Raw genomic sequence first — 17,991 nt, 5'->3', positions numbered from 1 at the left:
CCTGGAGTTGCATCTCTGTCTTTTCCTCACTCCCTGTCAGTGTCTGCGGCGCCATTACTCCTCAGCTCCTGGGACTGCTTGGGCAAATCCTCCTATGTAAAGCCGCCTGGTTGTCAGCGCTGTGCCTTTACATGACACTTAAGTATTCTACCTGCCTTTTTAGTCAGTGTTAGTAAGAAAGAGTGCATTTAGTCAGGGGTTTATAGTACAATTACCCTGTGATATACATCCAGTTTCTTGCTGTGTAGTGTTATATCTATGGACTATATAGCTGTGTAAGCTAGTCCAGTGCAGTATTATTGTCTGTACAAACTGACTATTTGTGTGTGCATTGATAGCTGAGTGGTGTCCATCTTGTGTCTTTCACTCAACTTGCTATCTCTATATTCTATAACCTGAGGGGGCTTGGTGCGTCAGGTGTTATTTAATATAGGATTTTCACAAAGATATACTGTATTACGTATTTTTCTCTGTGATTTAGTCACCATATCTCTCCTTTATCTCTGCTGGTGCTGACTACACTGCGCAGGGGTTTGGGCTTAGGGATATAGTGCTGCTAATAATTGTACTGTGTTACCTCATACTGCAAGTTATATCATGTCTGCTTCTGAGGGTAACGGTTCTGGGGCGGAACACACTGCTGGTGTTGCTGAAGCCACAGGCACATATGGGGAGAATATAGCAGCTGTGGGCTCTGGTTCTGGGGGCTCCTTGCCCCCCAGTGGGACTGTGGCAACGGAGGCACATACTGACCCTCCGTGGGCCGCTTTTTCCACGCATCTGCATACACTAGTTCATAAACTAACACCCTCTATGGGACCCCCAATGCCGGTAAAACCGTATGTGGTCCCAGCAGCCAACCCGCCGTGGGCGGACAATTTATCTGCTCAATTAAAGAAGTTGAACCAGTCCCTGACTACTAAAAAGTCTGACCATCGCTCGCCTAAGTCCAAGAGGTCCTCTAAGCGAGCGCTCGTCTCCTCACAACCCACTGCTGTCACTGACACCTCGTCTGATGAAGACAGCACATACACTGACCCCACAGGTTCTGACTCAGATACGGCTGATGGGGAGGGTAGTTCACATGTGGATGTTCCTGATCTTTTGGAGGCTATTAAGTTAATTCTGCAGATTACGGATGATCCCGAGCCATCCATTCCTCCTAAGAAACCAGATAGGTTCAAGCGTCAGAAGGTGATTAAACAAGTTTTACCTCACTCTGACCACCTAGTGGATATACGTCAGGAACCATGGCAAAGCCTGGGTACGAAGTTTGTGCCTCAAAAGAAGATGCTGGCTCGCTATCCCCTCGCGCCAGAGCTGTCTAAGAATTGGGAAACGCCTCCTCCAGTAGACTCACATGTGGCTAGGATGGTGGTTTCCTCAGCTCTACCTGTCACTACCGTCACGTCTCTAAAAGAGCCTACGGATAAACGTGTTGAGGGTTGTCTGAAAGCGATTTACACCCTCACGGGTGCTGCACAAAGGCCCACTATAATTGCAGCTACATGGGCGGCAGAGGCTATTGAAGCATGGGCCTTGGAGTTAGAAGCTGAAATCTCCTCTGACCATGCTAGACAATGCTTGTCATATATTGTCACAGCTTCTCGCTATATTAAAGAGGCGGCTTCTGATGCTGGTATCCTAGCAGCCAAGGCCTCTATTACGTCAGTCCTGGCTCGCAGGATATTGTGGCTGAGATCCTGGTCTGTGGATCTGGACTCTAGAAAAACCCTGGAGGTACTCCCTTTCAAGGGGGATATTCTGTTTGGGGAGGACTTAAATAAGATAGTGGCTGACTTGGCTACTGCCAAAACTGCCTGTCTGCCTAATACAGCTCCTTCTGTGTCGAAGGCCAAAGGCACATCCTTTCGTCCTTCAGGTAAAGCAAAAGGTCAGGCGTACCATAAGCAGGCCCGCACTTCCAAACCTGGTAAGCCGAAGCCCAAAAGAGCCTGGGCTGCCCGTCAGCCAGCAGCCAAGACCGATAAGCCTGCCGCATGACGGGGCGGGCCTCCCCCTTGGGGATCCCAGGGTGGGGTCCGGCTTCTAGGGTATACCCAGGAATGGTTGAAGACCACTTCAGATGCCTGGGTACGGGAAGTCATCACTCGAGGTTACACCATAGCCTTCAAAAACCGACCCCCTCATCGATTTTGCCAGACAGACGTCCCGTCGGACGAGACTAAGGCAAACACTCTGCATTCGGTGGTACAGACCCTCCTGGATACAGGAGTCGTAGTACAGGTGCCTCTTGCTCAGGGGGGCCGGGGGTACTATTCTCCGCTGTTTCTAGTCCCGAAACCGAATGGGTCCTCCCGGCCCATTCTCAACCTCAAGGCACTGAACAAGTTTGTGAAGGTTTCCAAGTTCCGTATGGAAACCCTTTGCTCTATAGTTCTGGCCTTGGAACCTGGGGACTACATGGTCTCCCTGGACATACAGGATGCTTACCTGCATATTCCTATAGCAGTGTCACATCAGCAATACCTGAGGTTCACAATTGGCAACCTCCATTACCGGTTTCGGGCGTTACCTTTTGGTTTAACAACGGCTCCGCGAGTCTTCACCAAAGTTATGGCGGTGATGACGGTGGTACTCCGCCGTCAAGGGGTCAGGATACTGCCATATCTGGACGATTTGTTAATCCTGGCAAATTCCCCAGATATTCTCCTGCGTCATCTGGATATGACGGTCCGGTTTCTACAAACCCACGGGTGGCTCATCAACTGGAAGAAATCCTCCCTGGTCCCTGCTCAGAGCATTGTTCTTGTCTCAGGAGAAAGTCCTGAAACTTCAGGACAGGATTCGTTGCTTCCTTTCTCGTCCGCAAGTGTCGATACATTCGGCAGTGCAGGTGCTGGGCCTCATGGTATCAGCATTCGACAGGGTGGAGTATGCTCAATTCCATTCTTGCCCCCTCCAGAAGCTGATTCTAGCCAAGTGGGACGGCCTGCCTCACCGGATCAGGTCTCAAATGATCTCTTTGACTCCGGAGGTCCGTCTGTCGCTGCTCTGGTGGCTCCAGGACCGACAATTGTGCAGAGGCCGTCCCTTCTGGATATACAACTGGGTCCTGTTGACGACAGATGCCAGTCTAAGAGGTTGGGGCCCGGTGCTGGAGCAGCACTCCTTGCGGGGTCGGTGGACCAAGGACGAATCTCTCCTCTTGATCAACATTCTGGAATTGCGGGCGGTCTTCAATGCGTTGAACCTAGCCCAACATTTGATTCAGAACCGTCCTGTTCAAGTACAGTCGGACAACGCCACCATAGTGGCTTACATAAATCATCAAGGCGGCACTCTAAGCCGTTTGGCAATGAAGAAAGCCTCATGGATTCTACGTTGGGCAGAACGCCATCTACCGGCAATATCGGCAATATTCATTCCGGGAGTCCTGAATTGGGAAGCGGACTTTCTCAGTCGTCAGGACGTGCATGCCGGCGAGTGGGGCTTCCATCCAGAAATGTTTCAACTCCTCGTGGAAAGGTGGGGTCTCCAGATGTGGATCTGATGGCGTCTCAACACAATCACAAGGTTCCGGTCTTCGGAGCAAGGACAAGGGATCCTCAAGCAGCATTCGTGGATGCGCTGGCAGTGCCGTGGAGGTTTCGGCTGCCGTACGTGTTCCCTCCGGTGTCACTCCTGCCCAGGGTAATTCGGAAGTTCAAGCAAGAAAAAGGAGATCTGCTTCTCATAGCTCTGGCGTGGCCCAGACGGCACTGGTTCTCAGACCTGCAAGGCCTATCATCAGAGCGTGCACTTCTACTTCCACAACGCCCAGACCTCCTCGTTCAGGGCCCCTGTGTCTACCAGGACCTAGCCCGGCTGTCTTTGATGGCGTGGCTCTTGAAGCTTCCGTCTTAAGAGCTAAAGGTTTTCAAGAGGTCATTAAAACTATGTTGCGGGCCCGGAAACCGGCCTCTGCTCGGATTTACCATCGGGTCTGGCATTCCTACTTTGTTTGGTGCGCATCTAACCATTATGACGCTTCCAAGTTTAGTACAGCCAAACTTTTGGCTTTTCTACAGCAGGGCCTAGATTTAGGCCTGCGTCTGGCCTCCCTCAAGGTTCAAATATCTGCCTTGTCGGTGTGATTTCAGAGAAAAATTGCGACTTTACCTGATGGTCATACTTTCACTCAGGGTGTGTTGCGTATCCAACCTCCCTATGTCCCGCCTGTGGCTCCTTGGGACTTGTCGGTGGTTTTGGAGGCGTTGCTGGAGCCTCCATTTGAACCTCTTGGTTCAGCTGACCTTAAGTGGCTTTCCCTTAAGGTGGTGTTCTTGCTGGCTATTGCCTCTGCTAGAAGAGTGTCGGATTTGGGTGCCTTGTCTTGTAGTTCCCCATATCTGATATTTCACCGTGACCGGGCGGTTCTTAGAACTCGTCCCGGATATTTACCTAAGGTGGTTTCTTCGTTCCACCTTAATCAGGAGATTGTGGTTCCAGCTTTTGTCTCTCCTGATTTGTCTCCCAAAGAGCGGTCTTTGGATGTGGTACGGGCTCTCCATATCTATGTGAAGAGAACTGCTTCTATTCGAAAGTCTGATTCTCTCTTTGTTTTGTTTGGATTTCACAAACGTGGCTGGCCTGCTCACAAGCAGACCCTGGCCAGGTGGATTAGAATGGTGATTGCGCATGCTTATGTGAAGGCTGGTCTGTCAGCTCCTGTTCATATTACGCCCCATTCTACTCAGTCTGTTGGACCTTCTTGGGCTGCCCAACGTGTTGCGACCCTTGATCAATTGTGCAAGGCGGCTACGTGGTCCTCCGGGAACACGTTCATAAGGTTCTATGCCTTCGATACTGCCACTTCCCAGGATGCTTCCTTTGGACGCCGGGTTCTTGTGCCCGCTACAGTGCATCCCCTCCCATAAGGAACTGCTTTAGGACATCCCCATTGTCCAGACTTGTGGAGCCCAGTGTACCCCGCAGCAGAAAACGAGTTGTTGTTTTTTTTAACATAATTTTTATTCATGGGATCACAAAGTACAAACAGGAACCAACAAATGATTATAATAGCATAATACATTACAAGTATAGCCTGGCAGTTGGTACGTATAATAGAGAATCAAGAAAAGAAAAAAGAAATCACGTGATCCATTTTTGACCCAAGAAACGGGTAGTATAAAACAGAAAGAATGGCAGTCAGCCGAATGTTCAACCGACTGATATTAAGAAGTATTACAGGAGAAGATAGAGAAGAAAGAGAGAAAGAGGAGAAAGAAAGAAAGAGGAGAGAGAAAGAAAGAAAGAAAGAAAGAAAGAAAGAAAGAAAGAAAGAGGCAGATAGGTAGAGTGGAGTTCCCGGGAGGGTTCCGTCAGTTATAGCATAGGGCGGTGTTAGTTGAAAGGTGAAGGGGCATGTTGGTTAGTCAGCCAAGGACTCCATGTTTTATCAAATGACTTTGAGGAGCAAGTAATAATGCTAGTCATGTAGTCCATACGGTAAACATACCAGATGCGGGCAAGTATAGACTGTATGGAGGGCGGAGTTGGGTTTTTCCAATCTGCAGCCAGTTGACATGTCATAGCAGAAACTATATGTCGCAACAGTTTGTTTTGAAATTTTGTCAACGTTGGTAGGTTTAGGGGGAGCAGAATGTACTTAGGATCATAAGGAATAGGAGTCTGTAATAAGTCAGTAATGAGGTTGATCACATCTTTCCAAATATTCGCTATTTTAGGGCATGACCACCATATATGTAGGAAGGAGCCCTCTGCGCCACATCCTCTCCAACATCTGTCCGATGTATCCGGGTACATTCTGCTTAAGCGAGAAGGTACATAATACCATCTATATAACAATTTGTAAACGTTCTCTTTAATTCTAACGCAGATAGAGCTAGACGCTGCGTTACCCCAGGCTTCAGACCATTCCTCATCCTCTAAAGCCAAGCCTAGGTCTAGTTCCCACGCTCTCTCGTGAGGATCCCTTTGAGAGGGTGATCCCCCATTAAGAGTGGCATATAAGAGGGAGGTTAAACCTTTGGTTGAGTGACGTCTGAAACAGACTGCCTCGAGCATAGTCAGAGGTCTGCTAGAGAGAATGTGGCTCATTGCAGAATGAAAGTGTCTAAGTTGTAAAAATTGATAAAAATATTTGGATGGGATATCAATATCTTCTTGAATCTGGGAAAACTGAGGAAAACTAGTGTCTCTGGTGATATCATTCAGGTATAAGATACCTCTGTCCTGCCAAGGGGCAAATAATAGCTTATGTGTGCCAGGGGAGAATGCTGGGTTGTGTAATATTGGAATGATGGGGGAGGGGGCTGGGGCCAAGCTGTATTTCCTATTGGCAAAGTCCCAGACCGTCAGTGAGCGGGACACTACGGGGTGAGAGGCCACATTTCTAGGGCGGCAGGATTTCGGGAGCAAGAGAAGAGAGGAAAGAGTAGAGAGACCCAGTTCGGCAGCTCCCATAGATACCCAGACCCTCCGAGATTCGGGGTTGCACCATTGTACACACTGTGAAAGCTGCGTAGCTAAATAATATCTTCTAAAGTCTGGGATGCCCAGACCACCACTACAGGTGGGGCGTTGTAATAGTTTTAGTCGGACTCGGGGACGTCTGTTTGTCCATATAAAATGTGAGTGTGAAACTGTAAAAATTTGAAGGCAGATATCGGAAGAGTTTGGAATAGGTACAGTACACGTGGGAGCACATTCATTTTCACTGAATTCACCCTGCCTATCCAGGAGATAAAGAGGCTAGACCAAGAAGACAAGTCCGATTTAATTCGGTCTAAAAGTCTAGGGAAATTAGCTTGATATAGCTGGTGGTGACTATGTGTTAGGAAAATACCTAGATATTTAATCTTTTGTTTGTGCCATTGAAATGGAAAGGAACTTTCCAAAGACAGCTTAATCGGGCCAGGAATGTAAAAATTCAGCACTTCAGTTTTACTCGCATTGATTTTATATCCTGAATGCTGAGAGTAGAGGTCAATTTCAGAGAGGAGCGGCCGCAACGATTGAGTCGGGGATCCAAGGGATAATAGGACATTGTCGGCGTACAAAGCAATTTTGTGCTCAGAAGGGCCTACCCGCACTCCGGCTATATCTGTATTAGCTCGGATCCGTGCTGCCAGTGGTTCCATAACCAAAGCAAATAGCAGGGGGGAGAGCGGGCATCCCTGTTTGGTGCCATTACTGATTCCGAAAGCAGAGGAGGTGAGGCGATTAACAGAAACCGTGGCAGTAGGGGATCTATAAAGCGCTGCGACACCATCTAAAAATTTGCCAGAGAAGCCCATCTTTTGGAGTACCGAGAAAGTGAAAGACCAAGATATCCTGTCAAAAGCCTTCTCGGCATCCAGTGCTAGTAACAATGAGGGTAGCTTTTGTTTATGAATAGAATATATCAGATCTATGGCTCTCCTGGTGTTATCGGAGGCCTGACGCCCATAGATGAAGCCCACTTGGTCTGGGTGAATCAATTGCGTGAGTAGGGGAGCTAAGCGGTTGGCCAAAATTTTAGCATAGATCTTAAGATCAACATTTAGCAATGAGATCGGGCGGTAATTGGAACATAGTGTGGGATCTCTCTCTGGTTTCGGAATCACAACAATGTTGGCCTGCACAGTTGCCGGCGCAAACGATGCTCCTTCCAAAACACTATTAAAAAGTGAGGTAAGGTGTGGGGCTAATTCTGTGAGGAATGTTTTGTAATATTGTGCGGTGAAGCCATCTGGACCAGGTGCGGCTGACGATCGCATAGATTTGACAGCGGCAACCGTCTCTTCCAACGAGATAGACTCATTAAGAAGAGAGATCTGTCGCTCCGTCAGACATGGCAAGGGGGTGTCCAATAGGTACGAACATATGCCCTCTGGGCCATCAGAAGAGAGAGGAGGATCAGGAAGATTATACAAGGAATTATAAAAACCCTGAAATTCCTCTACCATCAATTTAGGGTCATAAGTGAATGTATTCAATCAATTGGAATACAATCTCTCTATCAGTCCCATTGCCCGCTTGCTTCTCAATTTATTGGCCAAAAGATCTATTTTGTCCGTTTTATCACAGAATTTTTGACAGAGCTTCAGTAGAATGGCTGCCGCACGTTGTGATAAAAGAGTGTTTAACTGGCCTCTAAGGTTGTTGATCTGTGAGAGTAAGGAGTCACTCTGGGAATTTTTGTGCTTTGCTAAAAGCGCAGAGATTTGAGATTCCAGTGAGGAAACTTCCAGTGCTGCTTTCTTACGTGTGGCCGAGGCCTTAGACATAAGATGACCACGGATAGTGGCTTTGTGCGCTTCCCAAACAATACTAGGAGAGACTTCTGGGGAAACATTTTCTTCGAAAAAAAATTCCAGGGTTGATTTAGTATCTAAAAGAGTGGAGGGGTGTGAAAGAAGGGTGTCATCCAAATGCCATTTACGTGTATTATTAGGGGTTTTGTAGAGTTCTATCAGGATATAAACTCCCGCATGATCCGTCCATGAACAAGGAGTGATGCCTGCATCAGAAATCAATGACGTCAGTGACTGAGACACTTGGATCATATCGATCCGAGAGTAATGTTGGTGAAGGGCAGAGAAGTGGGTATAATCCCTAGTGGTGGAGTGTTTAAGACGCCATGTGTCTCTCAGATTAGCTGGGTGAGAGAGGATATTAACGTAAGAGAGGCCTCAGTCGGGGATGCTTCCTTCTTATTTTTTGGAGAATTAGATTTATCTAGGAGGGGATCGATCACAGTATTAAAGTCCCCACCTACAATGATGTGGCCCTGTGCTACTCTATTAAGACGCAGAAATAGTGTGCGGAAGAACCGTGATTGGTCTTGATTCGGGGCGTATACAGACACAAGTGTCAGAATTTCTGTGCGAAACGTACCAATCACTATAATGTATCGGCCTTCAGGTTCAGCTATGGTTGTGGTATGTACAATTGGATGTTACGATGGATCAATATATCCACCCCCCTTTTCTTACAATCAGCAGAAGCAAAAAATGTTTGGGTAAACTGCTTACCTTGGAGTCTCCTGAAGGAAAACCATGTCAGCCTTTTCTCTCCTACAGGCAGATAACATTACTGTACGTTTCTTGGGAGAATTAAGCCCGTTAACATTTACAGAGAAAAACTTAAGTGCCATGTGATACCAAAGAATGGAAAAGGATCAACGGAGACCCTTCCCGGGAAGGAGGAGAAAAAAAAGAAGAAAAGAAACTGCAAGAAACAAGAAGCAGATATGTAGAAGAAAAGGAGAAAGTGATAAGAAACCCATACAGGAGAACACCCTGAAACATAGGGTCCCAATCAAGGACCGCTATACCAATAATAGACATCATATACTAAACCATAAATAAAGGGAGCACGGGGATAGTGGGAGCAGAGAATCAATGTAGGAGGAGCAGATCCTCCTGGACCGCAATAGTTGAGGCAGCAATAGTCGAAGAATCAATTGTATAACTCAAAACATACAAAATAAACCAAACAAAACGCACTGTGTCATGACAAGAGAAGAGAATAAAAAATAAAAATATATAAAAAATAAAAAGGTGGTGGGGGGGAGGAGGAAGGGGAAAAGGGAGGGAGACAAGGGCAAGGGGGGAAGGAGGGATGGGGGAAAAAAAGGAGACAAAGGGAAATCAGAGTAAGCAAGGTGAGCCCGACATAATAACATAAAAATAGGCACAGCATATAACAAACATTAAGGCTCGGAAATCTATATCAAAACCAACAACATTCGTATAAAAGAGGTAAGATGGAGGTCATAGTCCCCATCTGGTAACAAAGAACATATGATAAGGAGACACATCCCTAGAACAGTGGGAACTATTGCATCATAGCTAAGACTGTCCGCCCGGATCAGGGAGGGTCACTGGTGACATCGCGATGACGGGTCACCCTTGTCCATTCAGGCAACGGAATCTGAGGGCGTCGTGATCCAGAGGAAGAAGCAGTTTCACCATCAGGAGACTGTATTGGGAGGAGATCCATTTTAGCCAACAAGTCCTGACCATGAGCTAAAGTTTTAACGGAGTGGGTGGAGTTGTTTGCTGTAACCTGTAGCATAAATGGAAATCCCCATCTGTAACGTATTTGATGCTGGCGTAGTATCCTAGTAACGGGCTGGAGATCCCGGCGCTTCTGAATAGTAGATGGGGCCAGATCCCGGAAAACCTGCAGTTGCATGTCCCGGAAGTCGATTACTTGGGAATCTCGAGCCGACATCAGTATCCGTTCTTTTGAGCGATAATAGTGCAGACGGACTATGACATCTCTGGGTAGTTGTGACGGAGCAGGTTTCGCTCGGAGCGTCCTGTGAGCTCTATCACAGAGACAGTCCCCATCAGAGAGATCAGGCAATACATGTTGGAAAAAATCTTTCAAAAAGGATGGTAGGGCGGAGCTTAGAATTGATTCCGCTATATTGCGAATACGCAAATTATTGCGACGGGAGCGATTCTCCTGATCTTCTTGTCGTTCTTTGAGATCTTCCATCTCATCATGGAGTCTAGAGAGTACCGAATCCAGACGTTGCTGGGAGCGGCAAAGATCATCTGTCTTAGATTCAAGAACGTCTGTGCGATTACCTAGAGCTGTGAGATCAGATTTGAAGTCGGCTATGGCTGTGGAAAGTTCTTGCTTAAAGGCAGACTGGACCCCCTCAAGTAAACTCGTCATGACTGCTTGGATCTGTGGGTCTATACCCGTCTCCGATGAACAGGGAGAGGAAGGAGAGTCTGTGAGCAATGCAGGAGTGGGAGGGCCCTTAGATTTTGGCCCAAAAAAAATTGTGGGGGCCTGTGTATTTTTCTTATTTCTTTGCGCCATTGTGGGGGACCAATAGAATAGGCGGGGCATCACAAACGTAAAAGGAGACACAGACGTTGCTTGATAAATGTATGTTAAGTAGACAATAGAGAGGTATAAAGAAAACTATCGCGGTCCAGGTAGGATAAATTGCGGTGCTAGGCCAACATCCTGGGCAATATGTAGAGGATGGCTAGTGACCTAAGGCTGAGCCCAAATCACAGAGGGGGCACTATGGGCACGCTATTGATAACAACTGCCGCAGAGAGTGTATGCCCGTATAAATACACAGTGGTGTGACTGGAGGGGGAAGCAAAAGCCGGTGGAGTCACAGCTGTCCCAACAGTGCGGCAGACAGCCAAAGCGGGGCACCAAAAGCAGGTGGCTGCAGTACGGTCCAGGAGCACAACTTCTTGCAGGTTCCAAGATAGCCAGCAACCTATGAGTGGCTCTAAGAACTGGTAGCTACAGTGCGGCTCTGGAGTTCGTGTTTCTGCAGGCCAGGGAGAACAGAGATCAGGCAGCTGCAGGATGATTCCTCTCCAGGATCAAGATCTGCTGCCCCCACTTTAGTGCCAATATAAGGAGTGCACCTATGGGATGGGGCCCGGCCACGGTCCAGCCAGTGACCAGGAGTCCCCCAAGGCCAGGTAACAGTGCAGCAGTGGAGGGGGAGTGATGGCAACCAGAACGCAGGTCCCAGGGAGAGAGGAACCTCCTGGTGATGCCAGCACAGGTAAGGGCTTGATGGGAGCCGCAGGAGGGTCAGCGGGAGGTACGGAGGCCAGCGGGGATCAGGGGGAATGCAGCAGGAGACTGAGGAGGCGTACAGACACCCGCCGATCACGGCCCGCGCGCCCCGGAGGTCCGCAGCGGGGACGCGCCAAACTCAAGGTCCCGGTCTCCGGAGGATGCGCAGGCCACGGACCGCCGGAGCACACATCTCCCAGAGCGGCGCAGCGGCCGGCGGGACACCAGGAGGGGCCCGGAGAGGTACAAAGGGTGCAGGGAGGGTTAAGGACGGCGGGGTGGGTGTCTCCAGGCCGCCGGAAGCCTCCGCTGCTGCCGAGCAGCGGTCTCGGAGCTCACCTTCGGGCAGGCCCCAGACTTCAGGCCCCGGCTTCCCGAAGCGCTACAGGCCGCAAACTGTGTGGGATGAAAGACGGTGTTCAGCTTAGTGTGGGCTTTCACACAGCCGTGGGCAGATGCAGAGGCGGTGAGGGGAGCCAGAGGTCACAGCACAGAGTGGTCTAAAGGTGGTCCGCTCCCCCGGGTCAGCAGACAAATCAAGGTCCCGCCTCTCAGTGGATAGGTAGGCCGCAACCTGCACAGACGCAGGGCGCATCTGCCGGCTCCGCGCACCTCCTAATCCAATGCAGGGGGGCTCCAGGAGGCAGAAATGTGTCCCCAGAATCTCCAGGGGGCCGTAGAGATGTTTAAAATATGAGCTCAAAGCAGGAGCTCCAAGTCAGCACATCTGCTCAGGTCTGCTGTTAGGCCACGCCCCCCAGAAAACGAGTTTTATGGTAAGAACTTACCCTTGTTAAAACTCTTTCTGCGAGGTACACTGGGCTCCACAAGGCGCCCACCCTGATGCATTTAGCTTCTTTGGGTTGATATGGCATTAGCCACTGACACTTCTCTTGTCGTGAGAGTGTGGTGTATGTGGCTACTAACTGTTGTCGTCTCTTTTCCTGCTACTGCATTGGGCTGGTTAACTAAACTGTGCTCCTGTGCTGGGAGGCGGGGTGATATAGGAGGCGGCGCTGTGCATTCTGGGAACAGTCAAAGCTTTGAGCCTGTTGGTGCCTCGGATCAAGATCCTACTCTACACCCCATTGTCCAGACTTGTGGAGCCCAGTGTACCTCGCAGAAAGAGTTTTAACAAGGGTAAGTTCTTACCATAAAACTCGTTTTATATATATATATATATATATAAAAGGTACAAAAATAAATAAATATATATTTAAAAATAAATAAATCCTGTGCACATACGGAGCAGCACTATATCATACCTCCCAACCTTCCCGATTTTCGCGGGACAGTCCCGTTTTTTGGGGACTGTCCCGCTGTCCCACCCGCAGGCCACAGTGTCCCGCAGTGGGGGGGGCAGTTGGGAGTCTCTGTCTCCCGCTGTCCTGCTTAGCAGAGCAGCGGTGAATAGACGCTGTGCGCATGCACAGCGCGCACGGCTTTGCCGCGCGTGTGTCCTTCTTCAATCCGAGTGAAAGTTGGGAGGTATGCTATATTAATGTCCCTTGCACCATATTAATGCTCTGGGGTGTCCTGCCCCCTGGACCTGAACCCCTATAGTTAGTGTTAAGGACTTACCCAATGAGAGGCTACCTTGGCGCAGTGGGTAAGCTCATAGCCCTGGCCAGGATTATGCTAAATGCTTTTTTGTTATTACAGGTTGAAATGGTGTGAGATAGTGCACCTGCAAAAATGTTCCCCCCCCCCCCCCTGTATACCATATTAATGCCCCCAGTAGCGGTGCTGCTTATACACATAATGCCCCCCAATAGCGGTGCCGTTTACACACAAACTGCCCCCACTAGTGGTGGCGCTTAAACACAAACAGCCCCTTGTAGCGATGCCGCTTATACATGCCTCCAGTAGTAGCGCCGCTTACACATAATGACCACACACACACACACACACACACAGATACACACACTCACACACATACATACACACGGCACACGCAGATACACACATACCCATACATACTGTACAGACACACACTTTCTCTCTCTTACTCTCCCTTAACTTACCTATCACAGGCTGGCGGGAGCTGTTACAGATTCTCTTGTGGTAGCAGCCAGCCTGGTCCCATATAGCCCCGCCCCTCCATTCCGGTAGCTCCACCCCTTTCCATGCCCGAGTTCTGACACTGTCACAAGAGGGGGGAGAGGATGCTGCAAGCTTCAACTGAAAACGTCCCTCCCAAAATGGCCGCCGCCTCAGAGGAGACATATATTAAAGATACTAGTGGATCCTCCTCTAGTATCTTCAATAACTGTGTCCTATGAGGCGACGGACATTTTGGGAGGGACTCTTACAATTGATGCTTGCAGCGTCCTCAAATCCTGTGACAGATCTTGGCACAAAAAGGGGGCGGAGCAGAGCGGCGGGCGGGCGGCGGCATAAGCGGCACGGGCCCTCTTCTCTCTGTTAGAGAGGCCGGACCCCGGACTACTGTGCCGTAGTACCCCCCTGATGGTGGGCCTGGTCCCACCATCCTAATAGTGAACACTTCTGTCCCAATTGCTGGGAGGTTTGTCATGCTCCTGTGAGTGGGTGCTTCTCGTGTGCTAAACACGCCCCTAAAGTGGTGCAGCCTTGCAACTAACAGGTTGTGGCCACACCCACTGCAGGAGGGGGGCCCCGGGAAGTTACTGTACCGGGCCCAGGATTTCTCTTGGCAGCCCTGCCCATACCCACCCACCCCACCACCCTACACTTTCACTCTACTGGTCTCCCAGCCACGGCCGTCCCCTCCCCCCGCCATTACCTTACTGTGTCTTCCGGCAGCCTCTTCCCCGCCGACACCTTACTGTGTCTGCGGCCAACCCCCCGCCGGGACCTTGTGAACGGCAGCTTTTGAAGAGATTGTGAACGGCAGCTTGTGAAGAGATTCTAGGGCTGTTCGCCATCTCAGGAATCCCTTGGGGAGTGTAGAAATTGTAACATTCAAAGGATGATGAATATGCCTCTAAATCTCTCTTCACGTGTTACATCTGCCACACCTGCAGTGCACCATGTTTTTGCCTAGTTGTATGATTTTCTGCTTTACTTACAAACATGAATCAGGCATACCGCCCAACATGACCCATTCCAAGAGGGACAAAATGCTCTGTTCCTGAACTTCCCTCTTAATGTATGATTGCCATCACCTGTGGTAAAACACCTTTCTTATCAATGAACTAGTTCAACGCAGGTGATGGCAGTCACAAATTAAGAGGCAAGTCCAGGAACAAAACATTTTATCACTCCTGGAATGGGTGATGTAGGCAGGTATGATCAGATGGATTCAGTATGGGTCCCAGCGGTCGGGAGACCAATGCCAGGAATACCAGCAGCAAGTCCCCTCACAGGCTTGCTGTGCCTGCCACGCTCCGGGCACGGTGGCGAGCTTTGCTTGCAACATTATTCTATTCCCCCTCGGGCGGTGGCGTGAACCACCACCCGAGGGGGAATACCGGGCTTCTTTTGGGATTTCAGCTATCGGAATTTACACGGCTGTCGGATTCCGTCGCCGGGATCATGAAGCCAGATCCCGACAGGTGGTATATTGACCGCATCCCTATCAGGCCCATAGTGTCTGTTTTCTGCTAATGCTATGTGAGGGATTTCTTATATCTTTAGCAGTTGAAGACAGGATCAGAACTTTTTTATTGCCGCGTGCACGTGTTAGTACTGACATTGCATCCCTGAGAGACAAATTGCATTACTATCGGGAATTGAATGTCCTTTAGGCATAAAATTAGATCATAGATTTAATATTAGTCATACCAGTCAAAGCCTGGGCAGGTGTAGGGCTTGGATAAAAGCAAAAGAAAAGAAAAAAAGTAAATTTGTATTTGGAAGAAACCATGGGGGTCATTCGCTCGCTAGCAGATTTTAGCAGCATTGCACACGCTAGGCCGCCGCCCTCTGGGAGTGTATTTTAGCTTAGCAGAATAGCGAACGAAAGATTAGCAGAATTGCGAATAGAAAATTCTTAGCAGTTTCTGAGTAGCTCGAGACTTACTCTGCCACTGCGATCAGTTCAGCCCGTTTCGTTCCTGGTTTGACGTCACAAACACACCCAGCGTTCGGCCAGCCACTCCCCCGTTACTCCAGCCACTCCTGCGTTTTATCCTGGCACGCCTGCGTTTTTCCGCACACTCCCAGAAAACGGTCAGTTTCCGCCCAGAAACACCCACTTCCTGTCAATCACACTCCGATCACTTCAACGATGAAAATTCTTCGTTCGGATGTGAGTAAATCTACTAAGTTTTGTGCTAAAATACTTAGCGCATGCGCACTGCGTACCATGCGCATGCGCATTTTCGCCTTAATCGATCCGTTGTGAAAATTGGCAATGAGCGAACAACTCGGAATGACCCCCCATGTTGCCATGGAAGGGGAGCACATACATTTATAATTTGTCTGTGCAGGGTAAATACTGGCTGCTTTTGCATATAGTTTACAAATGTTTACACTGCAATTAGATTTCAGTTTGATCACACCCAATTCAAATCTAAGGGGTATATTTACTAAAAGGCGATTTTGGTCGATTTTGATTGGTTTTTGGTCGATTTTTTTATTGATTTTGTGTTTCAGGGTCTAAATCACACATTTACTAACAGACAATGTTTTACATTGTTTAATAAAAATTGAAAAAATCATCTGTTATTAAATGTGCGATTTAGACCCTGAAATTCAAAATCGACTAAACATTGACCAAAAATCGATAAAAACGACCTACATTTACTTTTATTAAATATACCCTAAATCTCTCTGCACATGTTACATCTGCCCCACCTGCAGTGTAGCATGGTTTTGCCCAGGTGCACAGTTACTTGTTTTTTTTACATTTACTTCCAATTCAGAATCAGGCCTGTAGTTTGCAGTTCAGGTTTTGACCTGAATTAATGTTAAGGTCATAATTTTTAAAATTTTTGTTGACCTAAAATTATAGCATGGATTAAAGCAAATACGTGACTTCTCTTTCTCAGAGTCACTGTGGCTGACATAGTTGTTGTTTCAAGGGGAGTACAATGCAAAGTCCTATGCAAAGTGGGCCTTGGACAAATACTCCTTTGACCACTTAGTACATTGGAGCATGACAGGTAATTAATATAGTATAGTTGTATTTATGTGTACCCTAAATCTCACAGATCCTGGTTGACTTGGGGTCAAAGAATGGCAAAGGACTGTACAAAGCCCGCGTCCGAGTGTGCGTGGCTGGGAAATCCACATCTTTCATCAGCCTGGTGGGCCTGGAGAACAGCTCTCTACACCGTACTATGCCAGGACTCATTGCACTCTCAATGGACACACTGAAAACGTAAGAAATGATCAAGATCACCAAATGGCAAAGATAGAAAAGATCAACAAGATCAGTACAAATGTGGATGCGGGGTCGCCAAAGAAAACCTTATTGCTGTGTTGAACATTCAAGGAACTTAAATGGAAGACTCATATGGCTATATGACTGCATCCTGCCACAATATGGTGGTAACTGTGCTCAGCGTGATATTACTAAAGACAATTGCTGTCTCACAATACATTTTATAACGGGCTGGCGATAGGACCTGTGCACTGAAATGATATTAAATATTTAATCAACTAACTAAACGTAATAAGGTGGACGTTGGGATATAAACAGTAATTTTTGAGTAAATCAGAAGATCCCATCCTGATCATCATCCCATCCTGATCATCATCTCATCCTTATCATCATCATCGCATCCTGATCATCATCCCAGCCTGATCATCATCCCATCCTGATCATCATCCCATCCTGATCATCATCTCATCCTTATCATCATCATCGCATCCTGATCATCATCCCATCCTGATCATCATCCCATCCTGATCATCATCTCATCCTTATCATCATCGCATCCTGATCATCATCCCATCCTTTCACATGTTTTTACAACTATGGGAACATACTGTATGACCGGCGGTGACTTGAATCCTGTTCTTGCGAGCAATATATCTGCAAATATATATACAATTGGCCCTATGCAGTAAGGTAACTGTAGAATAAAGATTGCCGCTTTGGTCTTCATGTCAGTGCAGTAGTGTTAGTAATAGTTAGTGGCAGCAGTCACCACTGGAGGGCAGAAGTCTACTATGGAGCTGTACTACGGTACCTTACACCAAAGTATTGCATATGTGTGTGGCTCTGCTCCAACAAGAGCACTGGGGCTCTGTGTATTTGAGTATATAAAATCCAATGTGCCTGGAGAAACATCATTTTAAAATGAAATTCAATAAAGTATATATATATATATATATATATATATATATATATATATATATTTCTCTTACGTCCTAGAGGATGCTGGGGACTCCGTAAGGACCATGGGGAATAGACGGGCTCCACAGGAGACATGGCACTAAAAAGAACTTTAGGTATGGGTGTGCACTGGCTCCTCCCTCTATGCCCCTCCTCCAGACCTCAGTTTAATACTGTGCCCAGAGGAGACTGGGTGCACTACAGTGAGC

General features: G+C 48.0%; 1 protein-coding gene across 1 annotated transcript in view; it reads left to right on the top strand.

The window, feature by feature from the left end:
* Positions 1 to 17,531, top strand: part of PRSS56 (serine protease 56) — a 240,669-nt gene extending 223,138 nt beyond the window's left edge. Inside the window, exon 18 of the mRNA XM_063919643.1 lies at positions 16,653 to 17,531. Within this exon, the coding sequence (XP_063775713.1) occupies positions 16,653 to 16,826 (174 nt within the window). The 3' untranslated portion in view covers positions 16,827 to 17,531. The remainder of the gene's footprint in view (positions 1 to 16,652) is intronic.
* Positions 17,532 to 17,991: the final 460 nt, after the last annotated feature.

The sequence above is a fragment of the Pseudophryne corroboree genome, chromosome 4, assembly GCF_028390025.1.
Source record: "Pseudophryne corroboree isolate aPseCor3 chromosome 4, aPseCor3.hap2, whole genome shotgun sequence".
Taxonomy (NCBI): Eukaryota; Metazoa; Chordata; class Amphibia; order Anura; family Myobatrachidae; genus Pseudophryne; species Pseudophryne corroboree.
This window is presented reverse-complemented; position numbering and strand designations above follow the sequence as displayed.